Below are 24,425 nucleotides of genomic sequence, written 5' to 3'. Positions count from 1 at the left end.
ACCCCAAGCCTGAACATCTACACTGCAGTTTAGCCCCACACTCTATCCCCTGCAGGCCCAAGTCAGCTGACCTGGACCAGCCATGGCCCTGCCGAGGATCTTTGTGTAGACATACCCTACGAAATTTATACCAGCCTTGCTCTCCTCTGACTTATACCAGTGTAAATCAGTAGTAACTCCACTGAAACCAATACCATCACACCCACGTAAAGCTGGACTGAGTAAAGAATGAGGCCCAGAGGGCCAAGTATACAAGTGATATAAATGAATCTAAGCTGGTGTGATGTGCATTCTTCTAGCCACCTCAATGGGCTTATTTCACCAACATAAACTTCCTTTAGAGCAGGGGTTCTCAAACTGGGGGTTGGGACCCCTTAGGGGGTTGCAAGGTTATTACATGGGGCGGTCGTGAGCGGTCAGCCTACATCCCAGACCCCACTTTGCCTCCAGCATTTATAATAGTGTTAAATATATTAAAAAGTGTTTTTAATTTATAAGGTGGGGGTCGCACTCAGAGGCTTGCTATGTGAAAGGGGGTCACCAGTACAAAAGTTTGAGAACCACTGCTCTAGACCCTGACTCAGAGTCGCAGGCAAACAGCTACTTATTGTGCATTGTACTCTTTCCCCCCTTACATATCACCTATGGCCTACTGCCTCTAATTAGGTCTGATCGCACGAGAGCCTTAGGGATTATCGACACTACTGCTTACGTCAATGTAACTTACGTAACTCATGGGGGTGAAAAAATCACACCCCCCCCCCGAGCAACGTAAGGCACACTGACTTCAAGCGGTGTCTACACTGCACTATGTTGGTGGGAGACGCTCTCCTGCCAACATAGCTTCCATCTCTCGTTGCGGTGTAGTAATTACATTGACGGGAGAGCACTCTCCCATCACTGTCTCTTCATCAGATGCACTGCAACGAGGCAGCAGTGCCAATGTAGCGCGATAGTGAAGACAAGCCCTAAGTTGGCCGCATGAGGAAGGGGCCAGAAGAGAGGCGCATAACAAGAAAGTCAGTTACCAGGAGAGTGTAAGAATATGCAAATTAAGAAAGGCCCCATCCTGCTTTAACATACATCTTTTCCCAACTCCGCATTGTGTAAGCTACACAAGCATAAAACTCCCTTGCACATGACTGAGGCTATGTCTACACTTACCGGAGATTGACGCTGCTGTTATCGATACAACGGGTCTGGTACAGACCCGCTAAATCAATGGCAGAGTGCTCTCTGGTCGACTCTGGTACGCCACCAGAAGGAAAAGAGTAAAGTAAATCGATGGGAGTGTCTCCCGTCAATGCAGTGCAGTGGAGACACTGCGGTAAGTCGACTTAAGCTATGTCGACTCCAGTTAAGTTATTTACATAGCTGGAGTAGCGTAACTTAGGTCAACTTACCACAGTAGTGTAGACAAGGCCTAAGTGGCTGTAAAGGGTGTCTAACTTACACCATCTTACATGGTTCCTCTGAATTTGGCTTGGGTTCCCTGTCTTATGGTATTTTTCAGCATGCCTTTTGTGTTGAAACCTGCGTCACTGTTAGGTTTGATGTCAGCTGAATGCTTTCAGATTGCAAATGCCCTGTAAAAGGTAATGGCTTCACAATCACACCCTGTTTGTTAGAAGGAGAAAGGAGAGCACTAAGAGGTCTTTTTATAAAATAAATCTATAATTTGACAAGTCGTCTTTATGAAGTCTGGGTCTGCCATTCTGGTTTACTGCATGGAAACTAGAAAACAAAGATTTGTACTCCTGGTATAACAACTATAAAAAAGATTCAGATGGTTGTAAACAGACCAACTGTAAATAGCACAATGGGCCCAATTTCAGGATATCCTTTCATGATGACTCACAGAGATTTAGCCAATTTACTTTAATCAAAACTAGTAAGAATAGAGCTGCTACAGATCCATTCTTCAAACTGAGACTACACCCAGACAATAGAGAATGGATAGGGAGCTGTGATGAGGCGGAAGCTTCACCTTGAAACCATTTGATATTAGATGGGATAAAGCAAGGAAGAAATATATTGCAGGGAACTATCCTGCAGAGATGGGGTAAGGAAGATAGCTCAGATAACCTAGAATGTTGTTTCCCTATCTAACTTTATGGTTCTATGATGAAAATTGTGATGAACAAACCAGATTTAAATTAGCTCTCCATTGCCTTGCCTTTACCAAGCAGCTCTCCTAATTGATGTAATGATTCTGGGCCCAATTCTCCAGCCCTTACTACCCTGAGACTGATAGCCCATCCCAAAAGGACATACATCCTATGCAAAATAATCTAAGTACTGTACTTTAATGCAAACAAATCCTCCTGCATACTTTTTGTTATCTGGGCTGATAGAGAAATGTTGTACCACTCTGGAGTGCTTGCTGTGCAAGGTATAATCAGCCTGTGGAAACAAGATGACTAATGATAATTACACATATTGCCTCCTACAAGATAAAAGCAAGTTGACCTATTGAAACATTGCAGTTTAGTTTTCTAACAATAAATGGAACCCCACTTCCCTGAGAAGAACAAAGTACCCCTAAGGAGAAAAAGGTTAATTTTCTTCTTGCCCTCTTTGCCTTATTTGCTACCTCCCCTGGCAGAAATTCCACTGACCGCTTTCAAACAGGGGCAAAACAATCAAGCTGGGGAAACAAACAAACAATGGGTGCATAGGAAATTAATAAATCTTCAACATTCTGAGGACCAGACCCTGTCCTGTTAAAAATTGCTTTTAGATTTCATGTGCATTTCTGAGCACTTGATTACTCTGACTTCTCGCCACCACCATCACTACCAGCTGCTAGGGGAATTCATACTTCTGTCACCCAATTTCAAGTCTCCTAATAAACTTCTCCATGTTATTTGCAACCACCATTGCACATTATTTGGACTCATGATTAACTAAACAGGTTGCTGTGCAATAAAAAAAACCAGCCTGACAAGTCTGTTTTAAAGAACCATACCACTGATGACTGATTTGCTGTAAATGATCATTCCCCAAAAGTGGTATTCCAGTGGTAGCCCAACAGGGTGCTAGACAAACCTTGAGTGCTTTGCATTGCCCATTCTTGCAGTGGTCGGTATGGGGACAGGGAAGATGTATACTCAGTTACCCTGGGGCTGAGTCAGTGACTCAAGTGATTAGCAAATAGAGATGGGGCATGATAGGCAACACTATGCAAACACAAACACAGCTCTTGACTGCTTAAAGCACAAATATATGGCCAGTCTCCAAAAGGCTCAGCTCCCTGTGAGAACAATGGAGACCCTCCCCCCTTTCCACCTCATTCGTAACAATGCAAGTGGTTGGGTGCTGAGCTCTAGAAAGTCTTGTCTAAAGGATACAGAGTGGCGCAAAGACCCAAAACAGGAAACGTCATCAATCCCACCCTCCTGCCATGACAGGCCCTATTGTTGGAAGCATAACAACCTCATGCTATGAGATTAGGTTCTTCAGTGTTTTCTCCCAGACCTTTCTTCAAAGGCAAAGGTTGGTGAAAAAGGAGAGTCATCCTTAGGCTTGGGTGCTGAGACCCAGGGAGTGATACAGAAGCTCACGAGCAGTAAGAGAGAGATGATGTCAGGAAAGCTGAGAAATGAAGGCGCTGTAGAAGCAATAGAAAAAGAGATGGAAAAGTCCCAGTTCAGAAAATGGATTTGCCCAGAAAGCTAACCCTTGAAAAATCCATCCAGCCAGGACAGTAAATCTGAGTGTTTGATATTCAGTTCATGGCTTCAGATGGACAGAAGCTGGGTGGGGGGGAGGAGGGGGAGTATTTTATTGCAACAAACATGACTTTCTGTGAAAAACAAGATTTGTGTTTTGTAGTTGAAGCACTGGGATGGGAGCGAGCAGACCTGGGTTCTATTCTTCCCTCTGTCACTGATCTGCTGTGGGAACTTAAACAGGACTTTCTAGAGCTCAGCACCCAACAGCTTGTATTGTTACAAATGAGGTGGAACGGGGGGACGGTCTCCATTGTTCTGATTATATCACATATAATTCCTAATGTCTGTGTCCACACACACACACGTGCGTGCATGCGGGCACCACCTTATATTCCTGTCTATACACATTCTAGAGCATTTTGGGGAATGCCAAAATGTTTGTCATCAGCAAATCAGCACTGAAGGGCTCCTGAAGATGCACATCACATCACATATCAGCAAAATATAATCCTCTGTAGTTCAGTTACAGGGTTCAGACCAAAGAACTAATGGCAGCTTATTTCAAAGAGCAGGAGACTGAGTTCCTGCTCTCCCCAGCCAGACTCCAGTTGCAGGGAAGGAACCTTTTTTAATTTCATGTGTTGGACTGGATGCTAAAAACAGCTTTAGGTTTCTGGACGCTGTGTAGGAACAGCCAACACTTCAGCAGAGCATCTGCTTTCCTCTGGGATTCCTTGGTGACATGCTGGCTATTGTTCTCAAAGCCTCCCCAAAAAAGAAAAAACAATTTCAGGAGCAGGTCCAGCATGGGAAAAATTCTTTGCAGTTAGAAGCTGTAACAATTTGTACTAACAGCACCTTTCAACAGCACAAGCTGTGGGCCTGGGCCCTAGAATGCAGTAAGCAAAGGTTTTACAGTGTTTTACAAACATTATTAATTTAAATCTCACAACACCCCTGCAAAGAAGGAAATAGCACCTCTCCCTGGGGAAACTGAGGCATAGTGAAGTCGAGGACCTGATTTTCAGAAGCACTGAGCATCTGCTACCAGTGACTTCATATATGGTTATTCTTTGTATTATTGTAGTGTTTAGAAGCCCCAGTCTTTCTTCATGGAGCTTACAGGCTAAATAGACAAAGGTGGGAGGGAAAACAGGTGCTAAAACTTGCCCAAGATCACCCAGCAGATCAGTGACAAAGCCAGAATTGAAAGCCAGGTCTCTTGATTCTGAGGCCAGGACCCTATCCACAAGACCAAGGGTCCGGTGTGAAAATAAGTCGAGTGACTTACCGGTATGCTGGAGCCAGCTCTGGCCCCCAGAAAGGGCGGGGCCTAGGGCAGAAGGGGCGGAGTTGAAGGGGTCAGAGCCCGCCCCAGCCCACCCTATAATGTAAGTGCCGCCCCACCACCACCTGGGTAGTAGCAGCAGCAGCCCGGGACTCTGGGGGCTATTTAAAGGGCCCGGGGCTCCCCTCTTCTACTGCCCCAGTCCTTTAAATAGCTGCTGGAGCTCCGCCGCTTCCCAAGGTAGAAGCAGGGGAGCCGCAGGCCCATAAATAGCCCCCGGAGCCCTGGGGAAGCAGTGGGGCTCCAGCAGCTATTTAAAGGACCGGGGCTGCAGAGGCAGCTGGAGCCCCTGCTACCCCAGGGCTCCGGGGGCTATTTAAAGGGCCTGCGGCTCCCCTGCTTCTACTGCCCCAGTCCGTTAAATAGCTGCTGGAGCCCTGGGGAAGGAGCCCTAGCCCTTTAAATAGCCCCCGGAGGCTCCTCCCCACCCTACGGCTCTGGGGGCTATTTAAAGGGCCCGGGGCTCCCCTGCTTCTACCGCCCCAGCCCTTTAAATACCCCCCAGAGCCCTGCAGCCACTACCCCAGGGCTCCAGCAGCGGGGTTCTGGAGGCAATTTAAAGGGCCTGGGGCTCCAGCCTCTGCTGGGAGCCCCAGGCCCTTTAAGTTGCCCCCTGGGGAAGCCGGGCTGCCCCAGTATGGCTCTTGCCAGTATCCCGTACCGGGGCGTACTGGCTTACTTTCACCTCTGCCAAGGGGTCTTCCAGAGTTCATAGATTAATTTAAATTTCTGAAAATCATGCTCCAGTTGACTTGCTCAATGAGTTGGTGGTTGAGCTTGGAGGAGAACCAAGAAATTTTGACTCTGAACTCTCTCTTTTGACCCCTAGTTTACGTTCCTTGAGCTGGTCAAATTATTCATTGTGACTATTTTTGGGTGTGAATTTATCTCATTTTTTATTTTTAGGTCATAAAAGGCTTGGTCCCAAAGATTCCCATTGATGGGAACCAACTCTGGCTCAGGTCCAAATGGTTGTAAATCTATCCACATTTCTGTGAATGTGTTGTAGCAACACACTGGCTAGGTTGCTCGAACAATTTCCAGCAAATGTTTTTTTCTAATACTGTTCAGCTGGACTATTTGTGGTGGGTAATTTTGCTCCCTGACTAGATGATCGAATAAATAATAGCAAACAACAACATGCTCTTGTTCACTCATGACTCCCACTCTGTGAAGAATAGCCATTCCTCATGCATCAAAGGGGATAAAATCCTGAAGACTGGTGAATACCAAGCATAAAAGGAGGCAAGAACATAGCTGAATTGAATGACAGTTCTGACTGTGAAGGAAAGTTTGCAAACACTGTTTGTTTCACAGATTTTAATCAGCTCTTAGGTTGGAGTTTGGTGATTACAAGTTGTAGCAAATTGGAAACAGTCCAAGTTCATCTCCTTCCAGTATTAATCTGAACTCTGTTAGATTTTGAGAGAGCTGCTAGTGGTGGGTGTCTGAAGTAAACCGCAAAAAGAGAAAATTCAGTTAAAATGACTATTCATCAAAGTAACAATGTGACTTGCTATGGAAAAGTGTCTGCTTTTATAGACCATACCTCTTCCTGCTATTTATCTTGGTTTATGGGTCTCAATTTAGTCCCTAATTTAGCAGACAGGATGTCTGAAGTTGTGGAGGTCAGATGCCTTAAACGGATTAGCTCCTCATATATAACTAATAAAACTGATTAGTGAGTTATAGATCCCATTCTTAATTACAATACAGTTTGCTTCCTGCAAGCAGTAAAGTTACTTCCTAGGGGCTGCTAGTTCAATCATCAGTATTTGATATGGACAGTGTCCTCAGAGCAGTAGGAAAGAGGGAAAAATTAAATAAGGGCAAGAAAAAAGCTATAGTGAGTAGAATTGTTCCAAACCAATTGCAAATATAATAAAACTATAAGGTCCGACCCTGCTCCTTGGCAAAAGTCCCAATGAATTTAACAGTAAGAAGATTGAACGCCTATTTCATATTATGTCGTTGACAGAAATGATATTCCCCAGGACCTGACCCCTACATTTCTTGCACACCTTGCCATCGATGCAGCAAAGATAGATTACACCAGCTCCAGGATCTTCCCCTCATGTTCCTATTAACCAGAATTTGGGACCAGGATTTCAGCTGGTGACTTCACTGGAGCTACACCAGTTAGCACCAGCTGAAGATCTGGCATTGCCTATGCAAGTATTGGACGTTATGCAAAGTTGAACCATAAATAGGAACCGGAGAGTAAAACGAAGACTTAAGTGGGATGTCTCAGATGAGTAAGGTTACTCTCTTGAGTAAGGGTTATAGAATTGGCCCCTAAGGGGAGCAGGCAAAGGAGACAAGATTTTTGTTTTTTTAGATGGAGATTTAAAGAGATGGAGAGTCACTTAGACAGAAAACCCAGGAAAGGCTGATTGAGGCATCAGGAACTATAAAGAAAGTTGCAGGGTTCATACAGGTAGGCCCAGTGAATAGATTTTGCACAATTGCCAGCAACTACCCTGAAGGAACCCCACTGATTGTAAGGGACCCAGCTGCAGCATGATGGCCGTATGTAGTACAAGTTCGTTGCTGTTGGCTCTTAAAGTCAAAACCATTCTTTTGGCTCTGCATAGGAATTAAATCAGCCCACATCAAAGCATCTATTGCTGAATGATGCTTTGCACAGCTTGTGCCTTCTGTGTAACTTGTAACCCATCCATCCAGATTGTTATCATTTTGACACAGTGAGAAACAAGTCCTAGCAGTAGAACAGGCTGATAGATACACTGTGCACAAACAATAATATTCCAAAGGCTGCGAAACACAGACTGGATATACAAATGTAATCAGAACAAAAATAGCTCTGCAGTTTCCAGAAGTCACCTGTTAACAAAGGAATAAGTGGTACATATTTGTTAGAAGAAAACTGAAAAAGAAAGTAAAAAGGATGAAGAAAAGCAAATTCCCCCTTGGTGCCTGCTTTGTCTGCCTCCCAATCAATTCAGTGCAGGGCTGATCAACACACACACACACGGAAGCTGGAAGCAAAGACAGTTTAACAGAGCTAGACTGCGAGAGAGCAATAGTGATTGAACTTTTATCAGCTTGTGTGAGAAATAAACCCTTATATGGCTTCTAAAATTCTGTGGGCCAGCTCATCATCACCTAGAATGTGACCAAGCAGACGTCTAAGGGTGAGTAAGTCCTCCCTTTATGCTGCCTGCCCACATTTCTACTGCAAGCAGGGGGAGAAAGAGGAGGTTAAGGGCTAGATTCACCAAGGAACCAGCGATGCTTAGCGTGGCCACGGCTAACTTTTCAGCGCCTAGAAAATCACTGGGATTCACATCCTTGGGCTTCCTATCCAATGAATGCAGAACATTCACAAAGGGGTTCACAAAGGCCAGCAGGCTAGGTGGCTGCCCGCCTAAGATAGACAATGGGAGATGTCGAGGAGAAAGGAGTGTCCTAAATCCTGCCCCTCTCCGGGAGTTTGGCTTTTAAATCCAGGCTGCAGGGAGGCGCCTCCCTCTACTTGGGATTCTCAGCTGCAAACTCTTGTTTGGAATTAGTCATCTACAGCATTTCTGGCAAGAAGCGGTGGGGCGGCACTCTCCCCCTATAACTTGTAGCCCAGTGGTTAGGGTACTCACCTGGGATGTGGGAGACTACGGGTTCAAATCCTCCCTCTGTCTGAGGGGGAGAAGGGATTTGACCAGGGATCCGCCAGTGCTCAGGTGAGCACCCTAAATGCTGGGCTATGAGATATTCTGATGCTCACAGTTTACCTGTGGGATTAGGCCTCATGGGCATGTTAGTCAGAAGAACACCTATCATCCCTTGGTTCATGCATTGCACTGGGGCAAGGCATCCAAACACCTGCTGGAGTGCTCATGTGCAGAGGCAGAAATGGAGGCACCTAAAGAACTTTGCAAAGAGTTAGATGCTGAATGAGCCTAGGCTCCTACTGGGTTCGGTTGCAGTTAAGTGGGGGTACTGTGAATACCAGTGGTGCCTAACCCTAGGATTTAGGTGCCTAAGTCCCTTTGTGAATCTAGCCCGCCATTGTCCTATATTCCCTCCCTCCCCCTGGCACAAGATTCTATATTTGTACTGGCCAGGGGGAGTAGTGATCTGCTATTGGCATGGGAAAATAAGATAGTTAACCGTTCCCTGGGTTGTGCCTCTGAGCAGCATTCCTTACCTGGACTGCTTCTGGGGACAGCCAGCTACATGGCTACCTCTTTCTCTGCACTAGTGGTAAAAGACAACCTACACCTATATTAATTGCACAGGACATTGCTTATTGTCATCCAGCACAGCTGGGTGACAGAAATCAGGCTTTCCCATTCAGTATCTTGAGGTATCAAACTCAGTATTACATCATCCTCGTTACCAAACTTCATAGACAGCATCAAATCCAAAGGACCATGTTGATGCATTGTTAAAGTTGCTCAATCTGAATATTCAAACACTAGCTAAAGTTCCAAAAGCAACATGTACTTGGCTGTGTTGTATGGTTTAAATTATTAGGGCTAGTCTCCTCAACTATGCATGTAGCCAGAAACTCAGGAATAAAAAATAAGAACATATAAGTGCAATGCATTGGAATTAACGTAGCTACGGGACCCATATCTTTTGCAATTTCTGAATTGTTTTGACCTTATTGTTGCTTAATGCAGCTTTTTGCATTTAATTTGCTACGCATTTTTTTTTAAAGGTCAAAGAGGCAATGAAACGAAGTTTGGGGAAGTGGGGGCAGAGGAGGAGGGAAGAAAATAAAAAAGGTCAAGGAAAAAATGCTGCCAAGCTTCTAGCTTGGTTAGTGGAAGCTCATAACTCCTTGAACCAGTCATTCACACTTAGGGTGAAATTCACCCGTGCAACAGACTGGCATAAGATCTATGCAGCGCCTAAGCAAAATAGGTCTTAAATTGGATGCAAGTGACACACAGACCTTGTGCTGATCCTGTGCATGGGGTGAATTTCACCCCTAAACAGCACCCAGTCTAAATGGATGTGCACTTAAAAAGATGCACATGTACCGAGTGCCTTCCTAATTAGTGTTCGTTCATCTCTTGCCCTCATACATTTTTCTACTGCACATGGTCAGTGTTCAGTCTTCAAAGGCCTATGATCTTTGTTAAATCAAAACCTGTTAAAAACAAAGGGCCAGATTTAGTGTTTAGGTGACTAAAGCCGTAGATAGATGCCTAACAGATAGGGATTTATAAAAGCACCTAACTGAATAAAGTATTTAACTCCCATTGACTGTCAGTGGGAGTTAAACACGTGACCTGCTTTGATGCTTTTGTACATTACACTACATGACTATCTATATCATTAGGCACCTTTATCACTTTGTAAAATCTGGCCCAAACTGATTAGTCCTCAATGAAAACTCTGTCTAGCCCACGTTTCAGTTACAGTTTTCATGTCATTCACTATTACTGAAGCATTGTTCGGATAGTGTGTTTAGAATAGTTTGCAATGGGAAAAGTGTATTTGTTGTGGTCTAACGACTCCAAATATGGCTGAAGGCATTTTGCTCAAACTTAAAATAAAAATTAAAACAAACTCCCCTTTATCCCAATTTTTCATAAAAATTGGATGTGTCTGAGACAGCAGAAGGGTAAGAGTGATGGGTTCATAATGGAAAGTGTTTTTCAATATCGGATTAGATGAGAGACCTAAAATGTCTAAATGCCCAGATTCCGTTTTCCACATGTTTGCTATGGCCCCTCTCCTGCAATGAGTCCTATGCAGGTGGACCCTCATCCAAATCAGTGGGGCTTAGCCCAGTCACAAGGTTTTTGTTTGGTTCCCCTCACCCCAACAAGAGTTCATTGCAGGATCTGGGTCCTTGGCATTGTGTCAGTGGGAAATGTTTCCTGTGTTACTGTTGAAGTGAAGGACTTTAGCCTTGGGAAAAAAATATCATCCTTGCATTATGAAATAATTCTGCACCATTGATCAAGTTGCTCTCAAGACCGGATTCTTTGAAATGTATATTGTAAGTGAATAATAGACCTCAGGGTTTATTGTATTCCTTCAGTTCCTGGCTGACAGACCCTTTACAGATCAAAATGAATTGTACTGAAATATTTGTGGCTAAGGACACCAAGATTCTCCTCAATACACACATTTTAAGAAATCTAGGCTTTCTTCGGTGACCCATATTTTCCAGCAACCCTTGACCCCATGGCACTCAGTATTTAAAGAGATTTTTCCATTGAGTTATGTGATACGGCAGCCTCATTTTTCTCCTGTTGTTTTCTGTAATCATCATGGAGCCTTGCCCTAACAAAAGATATGCAGATGTAGGCACTGCTCTCCTGCACCTACACCCTAGCCCCACCAAAGGGGAAGTTAATATTGCTTGAGACAACATGATCTCCTGCATGGATTTCCTACTAGCAATCTGCAAGCTCCTCAGTGATGCAATAGTTGAGAGGGTGGGCTGATCCTTGGCTCCACCCTTCCCTCGCTCAATATGCCCCCATCCTGACCTACTGATCCCCAACTTCACCACAGCCCCAGTTCAGTAAGGAATTTAACTTTAAGCATGTGCTTAAATCCCATTGGCCTCAATAGGAGTTAAGCATGTGCTTACATTTAAACACGTTTATGGGCAATGCTCACGAGGAATTGGATTACTCACTTGCTCTGGGGACTTGGGGCCGTGTGCCTTTGTTAGGACTTAGACAGCTCTGGGAAGGAGTCTTTTTTCTCCACTTCCACTCTCCCCACCCCGCTTCCACCTGCCAATGGAAGGCAGCATCTGGTCCTTGGTATCTTTCAGGATTTCAGTAATTTGAGGCACAGGGCCTGCAAATCTCCTCCATCCTTCCACCTTGCATAATAGAACTGCACAGGTACCAGTTAATAGGCTAATAGGCTTTGTGCCCATGGAGAAAACTAGGAGGTTTTGCCCCAATGACTTCCATGAAAGTTCTGAGTGAGCAAACCCTTGCTGTGGGAGGAGGTATTGTTTCATGGTCTGTGTGTGTGTATAATGTCTTCTGCAGTTTCCACGGTGTGCATCCGATGAAGTGAGCTGTAGCTCATGAAAGCTCATGCTCAAATAAATTGGTTAGTCTCTAAGGTGCCACAAGTACGCCTTTTCTTTTTGCGAATACAGACTAACACGGCTGCTCCTCTGAAAAAAGAACAATATTGATGAAGTTCTTTCTTTGTGCTGTGAACATAAATAGGTCCTTCATTTTTTTTCGAGTGATCAAAAAAGGCTGACACAGCTACTCATTTATACAGCAATAAAGTTGAGCAACCATCTGATGGCAGTGTCTGTCAGAAGACTTTTTTTTTTTTTTGCACAATCACTCGTATGCCAAGAAATAATTGTTAAAAATCTCCACTTGGATGTGTTCAAAACTTACTGTTTGCCTGGCAGTTCTGTTAAATTTCCTGTCATTTTATCTTTCAGGTTGACAGCTAAGGCAGTTGCTGTATTGTTACCTATCTTGGGAAGTTCATGGATCTTTGGAGTTCTAGCTGTCAATGACCATGCAGTAGTATTTCAGTACATGTTTGCAATATTCAATTCCTTGCAAGTACGTATATAACGCAGGCTCTGGGGGTTCAGACAACAGCTGTAGAGCACCACAAGCTTGCAACTGACAGATCTTTAGCAATGTTTTCATTTGTGTATATTTTTCTGATCTTCCATACCCCTTTATCTCATAAGCCTGTACAATCAATGATATTTCTCCAGTCTCTGCATAGACAGTGAAAATATTGAGCAATTGATTAAGGCTTCTAACAGCCACCAGATAAACAGGTACTGAACACTGCCCTTGACAGAGTTTATTCAAAGTTCATTTTCAAGAGTGAGGCATCAAGGACTAGATTTAACAGTGGATGCACCGCTGACATTTCTCAGGTTTGTAAAGTCAACTTAAGATTCTGTGATCCAGAAGGAGCCAAATAAGACAATCCTAAGTGGCTAGGTAGATCTCATCAGGTCGAGCAACAGGGTATGTGTGTTGTATTTGACAAAAGTTAGTAGAAAAGAGGCCCACTGATGCAGCATACAGCACTTGTGATAGGATGACAAGATAGAAGGGTCCTGATCCACTGAAAGCATCCCTAGCCAGGAAAGGACTTAAGAATCTGCCTAACTATAAGCAGGTGCTTGAGTACAGACATACAGTTACAGGCGTGTTTAAGTTCTTTCCTGGATCAGAGAGGTAAAAGCAGCACTTGTGAATTTTTTGTCATCTCACGAAGGAGTTCCACAGATAATCAAACCAACACTACATCAGAGGATCCCAGCTAGAGCTGGTTGGAAAAGGGCTTTGATTGCCAACGACCAAAACATTTTTGATTTTTAAACTTTTGGATTTGGAGGCAGACACTTTCTGTGAAAATTTTGTTGAAAACCCAAGTTCCTTAAAAATAAAGTAAAAGTTTAGATGGAAAAATTTTGACCAGTCCTATCAGTAGCCTAATATTGTCACTGATTAAGTTAGGGAAGAATTTGACCCATTCGTGCTCAATTGTAAATCTCAGACTGTTGCACACATGCTTAGTAAAATACTTCAAGTAACCTGTAATATTATTCTTCCCTTTTTTGTTTTATTTTAGGGATTTTTCATCTTCCTGTTTCACTGTCTTCTGAATTCAGAGGTATGTTCTTCCCTTCTCCCCCAATAAACATCCAGTAAGAGCTCCTTCTGTAGTAAAACCAAGAGCCAAATGATGCTAAAATATTGTTAGGATGGTATAAAGTTTGTAAATCAGCTTTGGTATTTTAGGAAACCCTTATTTAATGCTGTTGCTTTAAGTACTGCCCTTTATTCCTCAGTCACAGTTGCTTAGCAATGTGATTTTTTTTTATGTAGTCACTGTTATTACAATTTATGACATCTTCAGGAAAGTAGGAACTCAGTAAAAAACTCTAGTGCTCTGGGTGTAAAATAAACAGTGAATGAACCCATTATGGGCACTTTCTTTGTCACTGATATTTGTAAGTTTCTGTGTGAGAAACATGAAACTATCAGTGATTTTATGGTTCAGAGGACTCCTGGCCACACATGACCCCACTTTGTAGCAATGTATGTCATTTAGTGCATTTAACCTAAAGAAGCAGAGTTTCCTAATATGTGATAACAGATCAGAATTCAAGTCTAAGGGGAAAGATACTGCTTGGGCATGGATGGAGACTAGCATTCTATGGGCAACATTTCTGAAGTGAGAATTTTTGGGTTTCAGAGCCAGAAGGGAAAATAAATATTAATCTCAGCAAAACAAACTTTTAGAATCCCTTTATTAATGAGAAACCAGAATAGAACATTTCACACTTTTCTTGGCAGGATGCTAGGTCCTTTACAGTGGACTAAAGGGGGATCTTTTCATGTAAGGATTGTGTCATTGGATTGACTCCTTTAGAGCCAAAGCTTTAGCCAGATAAGTAGGCCTTGCACAGGAAATCTCTACATGGACTGGAGCTGCCAGAATGCTCCCCTCTCCCAGGGCACTGGGCACAAAAGCCCAGCAATATGCCATTGTTACTGTAAATCAAAGGCGGTGATGGAAGTCGCTGTCAGCACCATGTGGTTGTTTTAATCAGTGGATCAGCATATACACATATACCTCCTACTGACCACTCTTCTGCTTGTCCCATGCCTCTTCCCTCCATGCCGCACATAAACACTGGAACCATTCCATTCTGCAGCGTTAAGGGCCTTCTCTGCCAGCGCAGGAGCAGGCAGGACATGGTGTTTGCAATAATCAGGTATTTGCTGACCACCATCATCATGACCATTGTTGAATGGTCTCTGCCCCAGTGACTTCATAGTGCTGGGTACTGAATTCTCTAGCTGCACTGGGATCAGAAGGAGACACCAATATGTAAAGCTAGGAGGGCTGGTAAAAGTTAAGAAGGAAAAATATTTAAATATCCTATTGTTCCCTGTGCTCAGAGAGCCTCCTTCTCTCCATGACCCATCTGACTCCCAGACAAAACAATCCAATGGCCAGATATAAATATCTGGCCATTGGATTGTTTTGCTGACACCTACTAAGGAAGGGAATTCATAAAGTCCTCTGAGTGCTCTTAGAGGCACTAGGTACTGTACTTCAGAGTCTGAATCCCTGGCAAACAGCAGAAATGAGCAATTGCCTTTTGGAGAATATTTCTTACTAGCTCCACTGTACAGTCTCTGTGAGGTGTCTCTATTTAAAATACACCTTCCAAAAAAATTTTTTTTAAATGCCTTACTCCTCAAAACTTTGTGTAACAGGGAATCCCAGACATAGGAAAGCAAAACCGCTAGCAATATTTCAAATCAGTAGGGTAAAGCAGAGATCGGATTTTACAAGCAATACATAAGACCTGTATGAAGAAATACTGTGAAAAATGGCAGTACTTTTGATTGCCTGAGGACCTTGGCAATGCCAGAACTACAGAGCAGACTACATCCCTTCCCACCCCCAGTTATTTTTTGTTTTGTTTTTCAAAGTAAAAAGGAGAACAACAACAAAAGTAGAGGGAGAATATAAACAACAATTATCGCATGCAATCATAGTGGGAGAAATATAAAAAGGTGCATATACAGCACCACAGGAACTACAGATATACAGACCACCTTACCCTAATTTTAATTGTACCTGTCAGCAAAATAAGAATATGTTCACTTGTTTTAAAAATCCCCAACAATTGGCTCCCCTCTGCTTTCAGAATGGCAAAACTGCCACTCACTTCAAAGGGTGCCAGATCAATACAGTGATAATTAATTCTCTCCAGATTTACTAAATCTCACAGATTGACATGCCACTGAGCTAGTTAGTTAATTTTCCTGTTTTTTCTCCACTAGCAATTTAGCAATTAGCATTTTGTAAATCATGCTAGATTCTAACATCTAGGGGCAGTATGGCTTACTGACTAGAGCCATTCCTGGCTCTGGTTCTATTTCTGGCTCTGCCACTACCCTGCTGGGTGGCCTTGGGCAAGTCACTTCCCTGTTCTGTGCCTCCATTTCCCCATCTCTAAAATGGGGATACTAATATTGCCCCCATATTAGCATTTAAGGATCACGTTTAATTGCTTCATCACTGCCTTCTAAAATGGAAGCACAATAAACTAACATACACCCATCACCACATTTCTGGGTGGCGTGGTTTTACTTTATTCAACTAGAGAGGAGTTGAATTTCATTGGAAAGCATCATGTAGTTCATAAATATAAGGGTACATATAAAGCTGTAGCTAGGGTGGTGAGTATTTTGTTCCCTGCCACAAATGTGATCACTCAAGTGCCAAATTAAAGGCAATGCTTTTAGAGAACGACAAGGCAGAGCTAGGGATTAATGACATGGACAGTCCCATTGACTTCAGGGGGACTGTTTGAATGAGAAAGGTGAGCTGGAGTGGCGTGGGGATATGATCCCTGTATTGTCACTATGAGGACATACTTCTTTAGAACTCCAGTGGAGTGGTGGGTATTTGGAGGATCACGGTGGGTGAGTTTTTCATTGACTTCAGTGGGCCAAGATTTCACCCTGTGTGTGCAAAGTGAACATTATTGTTAAAGTGTGAAATTCACCTCTGTCTGGACTGGCCAGCACCTTTAAGTCCCACTCAGGCTCTCCAGATAAGTGGTGCCTAGGCCTCATGCTGCAATTTTAGCTATGCCGCAGCCCTGCTCTGAAAAGTGACTAGATAAGATGGCACCTTTTGCTCAACAGATCCCGCTGCATTTCAGTGACAAAAATAGGTACTTCTTCCCATTTTTACTTCCATGGAGCTGACACAGCACTGGGGGAGCAGGCTGCATTCGAGTCTGGCTCACAACCATCAACAGAATTATTTACTAAGCTCCCAGTGCTGGACCAAAGCCTCTCTGCACAGACACCTGTGCAGCCATAATGTAGAAGGTGATGGAATTGCACTCGTGTTACTTGATTATTAGAATCTGCAGGGCTGGCAGTTTGGAAAAAACAACAGCCTGGATCATCTCCCGCCAGGGAAAAAGTTGTCAGGATGGCTTCTGGAGGAGGAATTCCGCATGCCAGATCCCCTCATCCCATCAGAGAGGGATGGGTGTGCGTGTGCATTGTCAGAGTTTGCATCTAGTGAAAAAAGCCCACAGGGCCCACCACAAAGTTGGTGACTCACATAGAACCTAGGGGCTCCCCGAAAGGCCAGGATAAACTGCACAAGCCCCTTCGGTCTCTGGGGGTGCGCCTAGAGGCCAGAGCCATTGCTGGTTCCTGGCAGAGCAGTTATTTTGGGACTGCATGGAGTCTGGGGAACTGCCCCCCTGAGTGCACAGATTAGCTGACACAATTGGAGCTTATATTTTTACTTATTAAATGTGCAAATCTGATCATGGACCTATTGGTAAACACTAAAATGGAACCCCATGATATTATTATTATATTATTATTATTATTATTACACAGTAGAACGTCAAATATTCCACAGTAACATATGCGTATGAACCCTCGTCCATTTATAATGGAAAGACGATACTTTGTACCTGAGAAATAAATAAAACCAGATTAGGATCATCATTTCCTGACTGCCTTCTAATGCCTCTTTCCAAAGGTTAGAGCCGCCTTTAAGCACAAAACCAAGGTGTGGTCCCTCACCAGCAGTTCAATTCGAAACATCAATGTGAAACCCTTCAACTCCGATATCGTAAGTACTCCCATCAATGCCTTTTTTATCCTATTGTACTGGCTGGAAGGTTGTAGAGCAAAGCTGTGAGACTAACTGATTTTTTGGTTCACTGGCAGTTCTAAAAAATCAGAAGAATTGTGTGATTTGGTCAAGATGAAGTTAAAAAAATATATTTTGGGGGAAGAGTGGGGGATTTTCAGCAAAGTGAAAATGTTGGGAAAACTTCATTTTGTGTTGAAGGAAACGTTTTTGTTCCGCCTGAAACTATGTTTCATTTTGAACATAAGCAAAGGAGTTGAAGGGCTGCATTCACAAAACCAGGGAGCAGGAGGTATAGGATTCAACAAAAGAGATAGAGAGGGGCCCAATCCAGAATAGCCAATAGCCTGGTGGTTAGGACACACACCTGGGAGGGGAATGATGGGGGGGTTGCAGTCCCTGCTCCTGAGCTGGGATTCAAACCTGAGTCTCCCACACCACCAGTGAGTGCCCTGAGCACGAGGCTAAAAGTTATGGGGGAGAGAAGGATGGTGACACCACCTTCTCCTTCACAGCTTTGTGTAGCCCAAAAAATTGAAATGTTTCATGTTTTCAAAATATTAAAACTATTTGTTTAGACGTTTCCAAACTTTTCTTTTGTTTTGACTGAAACATTTTGCCCAAATTGACACAAATTGTGGCAAAATATTTCATTGGATCCGGATTTGCTTTTTTTTTTTGGTGGAAAAAAAAGTTTCAGCTGAAAAATGTTGCCCAGCTCTGGAGTGATCTTGTGGAAAGAAAGATGACATGATGGGGACACAGGAGTTAATTAGCACTTGTCTCTACTGTGTGTTCTACAGCCAGTTGCGATGGGCAAGGGTTGTGTGGTGACTATAGGAGATACTCTGAAAGCAGAGGACTAAATTCTGTTCTCTGATAAGTCAGTGCGTAAAATTTCTAAAAACATCAGACATGGGGCCTGATCCAAAGCCTACTGAAGTCAATGAGAGTCTTTCCATTGACTTCCACGATCTTTGAACCAGGCCCTTGAAGAATGTTCTCGTTATTAACTTCAGCTGATGACCATTGTTTTTGGTTAGGGTTAGAGCTGGTTGAAAGTCAGAATTTTTGTTTCATGGGAAATTTCGTTATATCAAAATTTTTGAAATTTTCAACCAAATGGAAATGTTGCAATCATGTTGGTTTCAGCCATCAGCTGGCAAGACTTCCAGGATCCATGATTCCAGGGCAGCCCTGCCATGCAGACTCCCCCGAGGCCAGGGACTCCCAGGCTTGCAGGCTCCTGGGCCAGCTTGCTCTTCAATGCTCACAGTAGTTGGCTCCCCGACTGCTCAACTCTGACAACCTTGGAAGCTATCTGCCCCAAGATTTGGACAGGCCAAGGAGCTGGCTGGCCCAAGATTTTGGAAGCTCGGAGGCCAGTCTGCCTGGCGGGTATGCCCTGGAACCACAGACCCTGAAGTCTGTCCCAGGACCTTCCAGACTCCCAGCTTTGTGGCAGGGAACCTGGAAGCCCTGTGTGCCCCATCTAGAGCCTGGCTGTCGGGCTTCTGTGCCAGCTGATTCCCCAGGCTGCCTGACTCGCAGGGCAACTGGCTCCCCAGCCTGCAGGGGTCAGTCAGTCCAGGGAGCCAACTGGCCTAAGAATCTGGAAGCCCTGGCATCCCCAACCCTGGGGACGGTCACCATCGCAAGGCTGGCCTGGAGCTGCAAATCCTGGAAGACCTGGAGTCCCGACTCCAAGGCAGTCCTTCAGATGTGTGGGCAAGGTAGCAGGGAGAGATGTGAAACCTGCCTGACAGGCCGGGTTCTGCCGGTGTTCCTTCATGAGACTTGTCAAAAGTGACAGGTTGGCGTGAAACATTTTGCTTTTGACGAACTGGCATTTTCTGATGCAAAATTGTTCCAGCAGACAATTTCCAACCAGCTCCAGACAGAATACCTTTACATTTGAGTCCCGCGAATGAACATTTATATAAACAAATCAGTGTGTATATATGCATTCCCCTCTCTCTCCCCGACTCGAGGACAGCTTAAGATGTCTTGAGACAAAATAAATTTATTTTATGAGAAAACTGGCTATTAGAAATGATAGCTTCTGAAATGATTGGCAATGATCACTGAATAATACCTGACAATACATGTTAAATGGCTCCTTTATGGCTTGTGCTCTCAAGAGTCTAAGGTAATGTGGAGTCTAGATTGATGCTTTCAGGCTTTCATGTCCTCCAGTCAATGGTGATTTACCAAAAAGAAGTAAATCCAGTTTCAATACTTTTTTGTCTTCCAGATGACTGGGAATAGGCCAGGTACAACTCCTACGAAGATGAACACCTGGGACAAGAGTACCAATTCAGCCAATCAGATTGATTTATCAGCAGTCTGATATTAGACCCAGATTCTCTCTGAAAAATCAAGCCATACCTTCAGGATCTCCAGTACAGTGCCCCCCCCCCAGTATTTTCTCACCATTAATGCCAGTAGGAACTGCTTTTCTAATCAATGCCTAATAAATTGGAATTTGCCATATTGCTTTGCCGAGTATGTACAAGTCTGTCTTCATCTGCCTCCCTTCCAGGGTGTAATGCAATCGACCATCAGCAATAGCTGCAGAGTAACTAGCACTACTGTACACTGGATGGTTTTGTCAGTGACGATGACAACACTAGGGATGGGACGGTTATTGCGATCTAAATCTAAAGGTCACGTATTTCAGGAAAAATGCATTTTTATGCTCTGAAAATGAAATGCTTCCAATTGTGATGTTGTAACAGGGCTATTCTTGTTTAGCTGTGCACTCTCTGTTTACATGTAATATCTTAAGTAATCCAATTATCCCAGAGAAACTTATTAACACCACATACTGCCAACAGGCATTTTATGGGAAAACTGTAAAGAAGCCAGACCTTGAGGAAAAAAAAGAAAAATTCCAGCCATTCAGCCCACTCTGTAGACTTGGGACCAGTGAAGCAGATATACACTAGGTCTACATACACACAAATCACGTGTGCACACACACAGACTGCTAACTTTTTAGATATTCCTTTTTCCAGATCTGCAATAGATATAAATGGCTCTGACTGCCCTGCTCCAATCTGCAATGTTAGTTTCATTTAAAGGGTGATTTCTGTCTGCTGACTAACCGTAATAGAAGCTAGTTGTCTCAGTCTTTCAGACAGATCAACAATGGTCCATCACACACATTTCACAAATGGAATTGACCTGTAGCTTCTGGAAATCAAAACCCACACTGTGACTTATCTTTCTCCTTTTAGTGGTCAGAATGAGACACTGAATTCCAACAAAATACTGTGAAGGTAGCAAGACTGAAGATCGGTCTGTGTATTGGTATCTACAGACAGCTTTTAAACAGACCTCAAGACAGTCTTTTGTGGTTTAGACACTACTCAGCATTCAGCAGCTTTTGCTTCTAATACAATTATGTGGTATCTTCATGGGGGGGGGGGGGAAGACTCATTTTTCACTGGAGCAATGTCTTCCTGGTTCTTGTAGATTGTGTCAGTGGGTAATTCACTGAAGGTAGTTTGGACACACTGAAGCAGACCCTCAGCTGCACTATTATTGTGCCCACCCAGCGGGGTTGGTGGGGAGAACAAGGTGGGTTTTGCCATGAATATGCCCCTATTATCTTGAGGCTGCCCAGGGGCTAATTTGGCCTCAAAAACATGCATCTTGCTCTATTTGCTCAGCAACAATGGTCCCAAAGGGAACACTCCACCAGCCCAGTCTGCTCAGACAAAAACGCCATTGCAGCCACGTCTTTTGTCCTCGCCATATTTCTAACACCCCCTCCCCATGCTGCCCCCATCTCACCCGGGGATTCCCCTTCAGTAGGCAAACCCCTAGGTAGTTGGTGCTTGCTTTCCCAATGCTTTGTGTCACCAGCTGTAAGGGGGCTGAGGATTTGAACCAGTATTTTCAAAGTATCTTTCCCTACTTAATTTAATGTTTATACCTTCCAAAGTTAAGGCCAAGGCTGATCCACTGAAGTCAGTGACAGTCTCCCATTGAAGTTAGTGGGAGTTTTATCATTGGTTTTAGGGGACCAGGATTTGTTCCCTAACTAACTAAAAAGTTAATCAAATTCTGCAGTTATTGCATTAACTTAAACAAATTTACTCCAGATTTACACAGGCAAAACAGAGCAGAATTTGGCCCACTGTGTCTATCATAAATACTTGTAAATACTGCCATTTATTAATTCTAATCCTGTGAGCAGAATAATTCTATTTTGTTGACAGCTAAATGTAAAAGCAGGGAAAGAAGAAAGCTAAATATTTAAGTGGCTCTCTCTCTCTATTGGCTTTTGTGCATAGGCTTGCTCTTAGCTCTTTGAGTATTGGAATAATTATCACAACTGTGTAAATATAGCAGACCCTTCTGGAAAGAGAATGTCTGTTCCAAAAGATACAATAGAAAGAGCGACTGGAATATATGGAAGCAGGTTCTTGTAACAGAACTGTACTGTGATAACAGGGTTCAGAGTGTCTGTGTTGTGTGCTGATAAAATATTTAAACATATTTTTGATACCGGAGGACATTTAAAAAAAAAAAACCTGTGACCATGGATATAGATTTTAACCCTATTAGGCGATTTCTATTCTAATCATTATGTTGTAGTAAAAGCGATGTTGTGAATGAGTCATAGAAAATACAGGGGGTTTAAGAAAAACCTGGATTTTAAAATATTTATAATTCCCACTGTGCCATTTCTCACTTTGAACGTTACTCCTAGGCTAAATTTACAGCAGTCACCTAAGTTACTGTCAGTAACAATGATTATCATAGATCCATTTGAAAATAACATTTGACATACAGTACAACAGCATCTACTATAAAGGGTTAAGTCTATTTTTTTTACCCAGGTGCAACATATAACATGGTCCCCAAAATACATCAGCAGACTCAATGAATCATGAACATGATTTTTTAAACATTTTGGACTATGACATAGATGTATTATATAAGGAGTGAACATTCATTAACCCATATGTATTGAGACCTATTGTAGATACTGCAATGTTTTCCAGTACATAACCTGTGTCCCATGCTTTATCTGTGCATTTTGAACATAAAGTAGTATATCTTGGTTATGTCACGTGAGTTTAGGAGTTAGAACACTGTATTATTAGTAATGGCAATGGAGTTTCTTTTGTTTGCCTCTTTAGTTTCTGATAAAGTAGTAAAAAACCCACAAGCATACTGTAAATGTCCATCCCCACCTAAGTCTGTTCATCTTGTTTGATTCTATGTATTTTTCATAGTTTTACTGAATGCAGAAAATATACTGAAATAGAAATGCTTGAAATGAATCTTATCCTCAGTCTTTTAAAGCATGAAAATCATGCAGTTTATTTATGGGCTTGCATATGGCAACTTTTGTAGTATTTCTTCAGGACAGCATCATTTTCTCAATGGTATGAAATCTTAATTGAATGAGATGTGAGTTTTAAAGTAGATTATGTAGCAAGAATGACTTTGCAAGTAAGTAATAATTAAATGTTTTTTTCCAAAATAAAACAAAACATTTAATTTTCTAACAAGATTTTGTGTTTGTTCCATTTATTCACATGGGTTAAAGAACATTGGAAATATATAGTTTCTTAGGGAAGTACAAACACTGTGCCTTAGCATATCAATCCTTACTCATGTGAGAAATCCCCCTGAAGTACTCACAACATGTGGCCTAGTACAGTATCACCAAGATACTATGTAGGCAACATTTTTGTTTTAAACTTTATATCCACAGAATATACTGGGGAATGTCATTCCCGCACCTTAAGAAGGAGCGTGTTTGCCGAGGCTGCAGTTGAAGGATTACTTTTTGTAACGTGGTCATTCCAATAGCCGAGCCAGGACTGATTCCTAGCGGGCCAATTGGCCTTCACATTGCAGGTTATGTTTGGATGACCTGATACCACTGAGATGATGGATAGTGATTGCTGTAATTGCCCTCATTCAGACAATGGGTGTGACAAATAGCATTCTGGTTTGTCATAGTAGGGTACAGCGTCATCGTCCGTGGTAAAATCCGGAAAGGAGGAGATTTCCAGATGCATGAAGCTGCTCGGTGAGTTGGGACAGTGACCGCTCAGATGGTGGAGTGTTAGTGGCTCTGCACATCCAGCCAGCGATCTCTGAGAAATGTAGGAACATGCCCTGCACATACCTGGCTGGATACAACGAGCTCATGGCCCTTCTCTTATGCTAAAGCTCCCCGATCTCTTGTAAGCCCATTCTACCCCCATGCCATTGTCTCCCCCACAGAGACTGGAAACACCTAGCCTCTCCACTAGAGAGAGAGAGGGAGACAGAGAGGGTGTGTGTGAGTGTGTAAAATGCTACAGAACAGGAGAAGACTGATGCAAGGAGCACCAATTAACATTCCATGGCGATTTGCAGTCTTACTCCGGGGAGCCATCCCTGTTTTCCCACCACTTCCCATTCCATTTCCTTAGCTCCTTCCCCTCCTCTAGGCCCTGCAGTGAGAGAGAGAGCGTGCACCTGTTAACCAGTGAGGGAGACACATTCTCCCTAACTTTTTACTTTGCTGTGTACATCCCCCCTGAGGTGGCGGTCAGACTAATGAATGCACCATAGCACGCGAGCATGGAGGAGCAGGGCCCAGTAGATCAGCAAGGAGCCATTAAATTTCCCACTACAGGAGGTCACAGAAGCAGCAAAAATGTACAGGTTTCAGAGTAACAGCCGTGTTAGTCTGTATTCGCAAAAAGAAAAGGAGTACTTGTGGCACCTTAGAGACTAACCAATTTATT

At 43.3% G+C, this 24,425-nt stretch overlaps 1 protein-coding gene and 1 long non-coding RNA gene across 3 annotated transcripts in view; one reads left to right on the top strand and one right to left on the bottom strand.

The window, feature by feature from the left end:
- Nucleotides 1-23,128, top strand: part of ADGRD1 (adhesion G protein-coupled receptor D1) — a 242,164-nt gene extending 219,036 nt beyond the window's left edge. For both annotated transcript variants that reach the window (XM_084649372.1, XM_084649371.1), the window contains 4 exons: nt 12,428-12,554; nt 13,588-13,629; nt 17,551-17,643; nt 19,919-23,128. In XM_084649372.1, coding sequence (XP_084505498.1) covers nt 12,428-12,554; nt 13,588-13,629; nt 17,551-17,643; nt 19,919-20,014 — 358 coding nt within the window. In that variant the 3' untranslated portion in view covers nt 20,015-23,128. The remainder of the gene's footprint in view (nt 1-12,427; nt 12,555-13,587; nt 13,630-17,550; nt 17,644-19,918) is intronic.
- Nucleotides 1-24,425, bottom strand: part of LOC311531721 — a 612,131-nt gene that overhangs the window by 33,530 nt on the left and 554,176 nt on the right. The window lies entirely within an intron of this gene.

This window comes from Lepidochelys olivacea (genome assembly GCF_965140295.1).
Source record: "Lepidochelys olivacea isolate rLepOli2 genome assembly, chromosome: 15".
Lineage (NCBI taxonomy): Eukaryota > Metazoa > Chordata > Testudines > Cheloniidae > Lepidochelys > Lepidochelys olivacea.
This window is presented reverse-complemented; position numbering and strand designations above follow the sequence as displayed.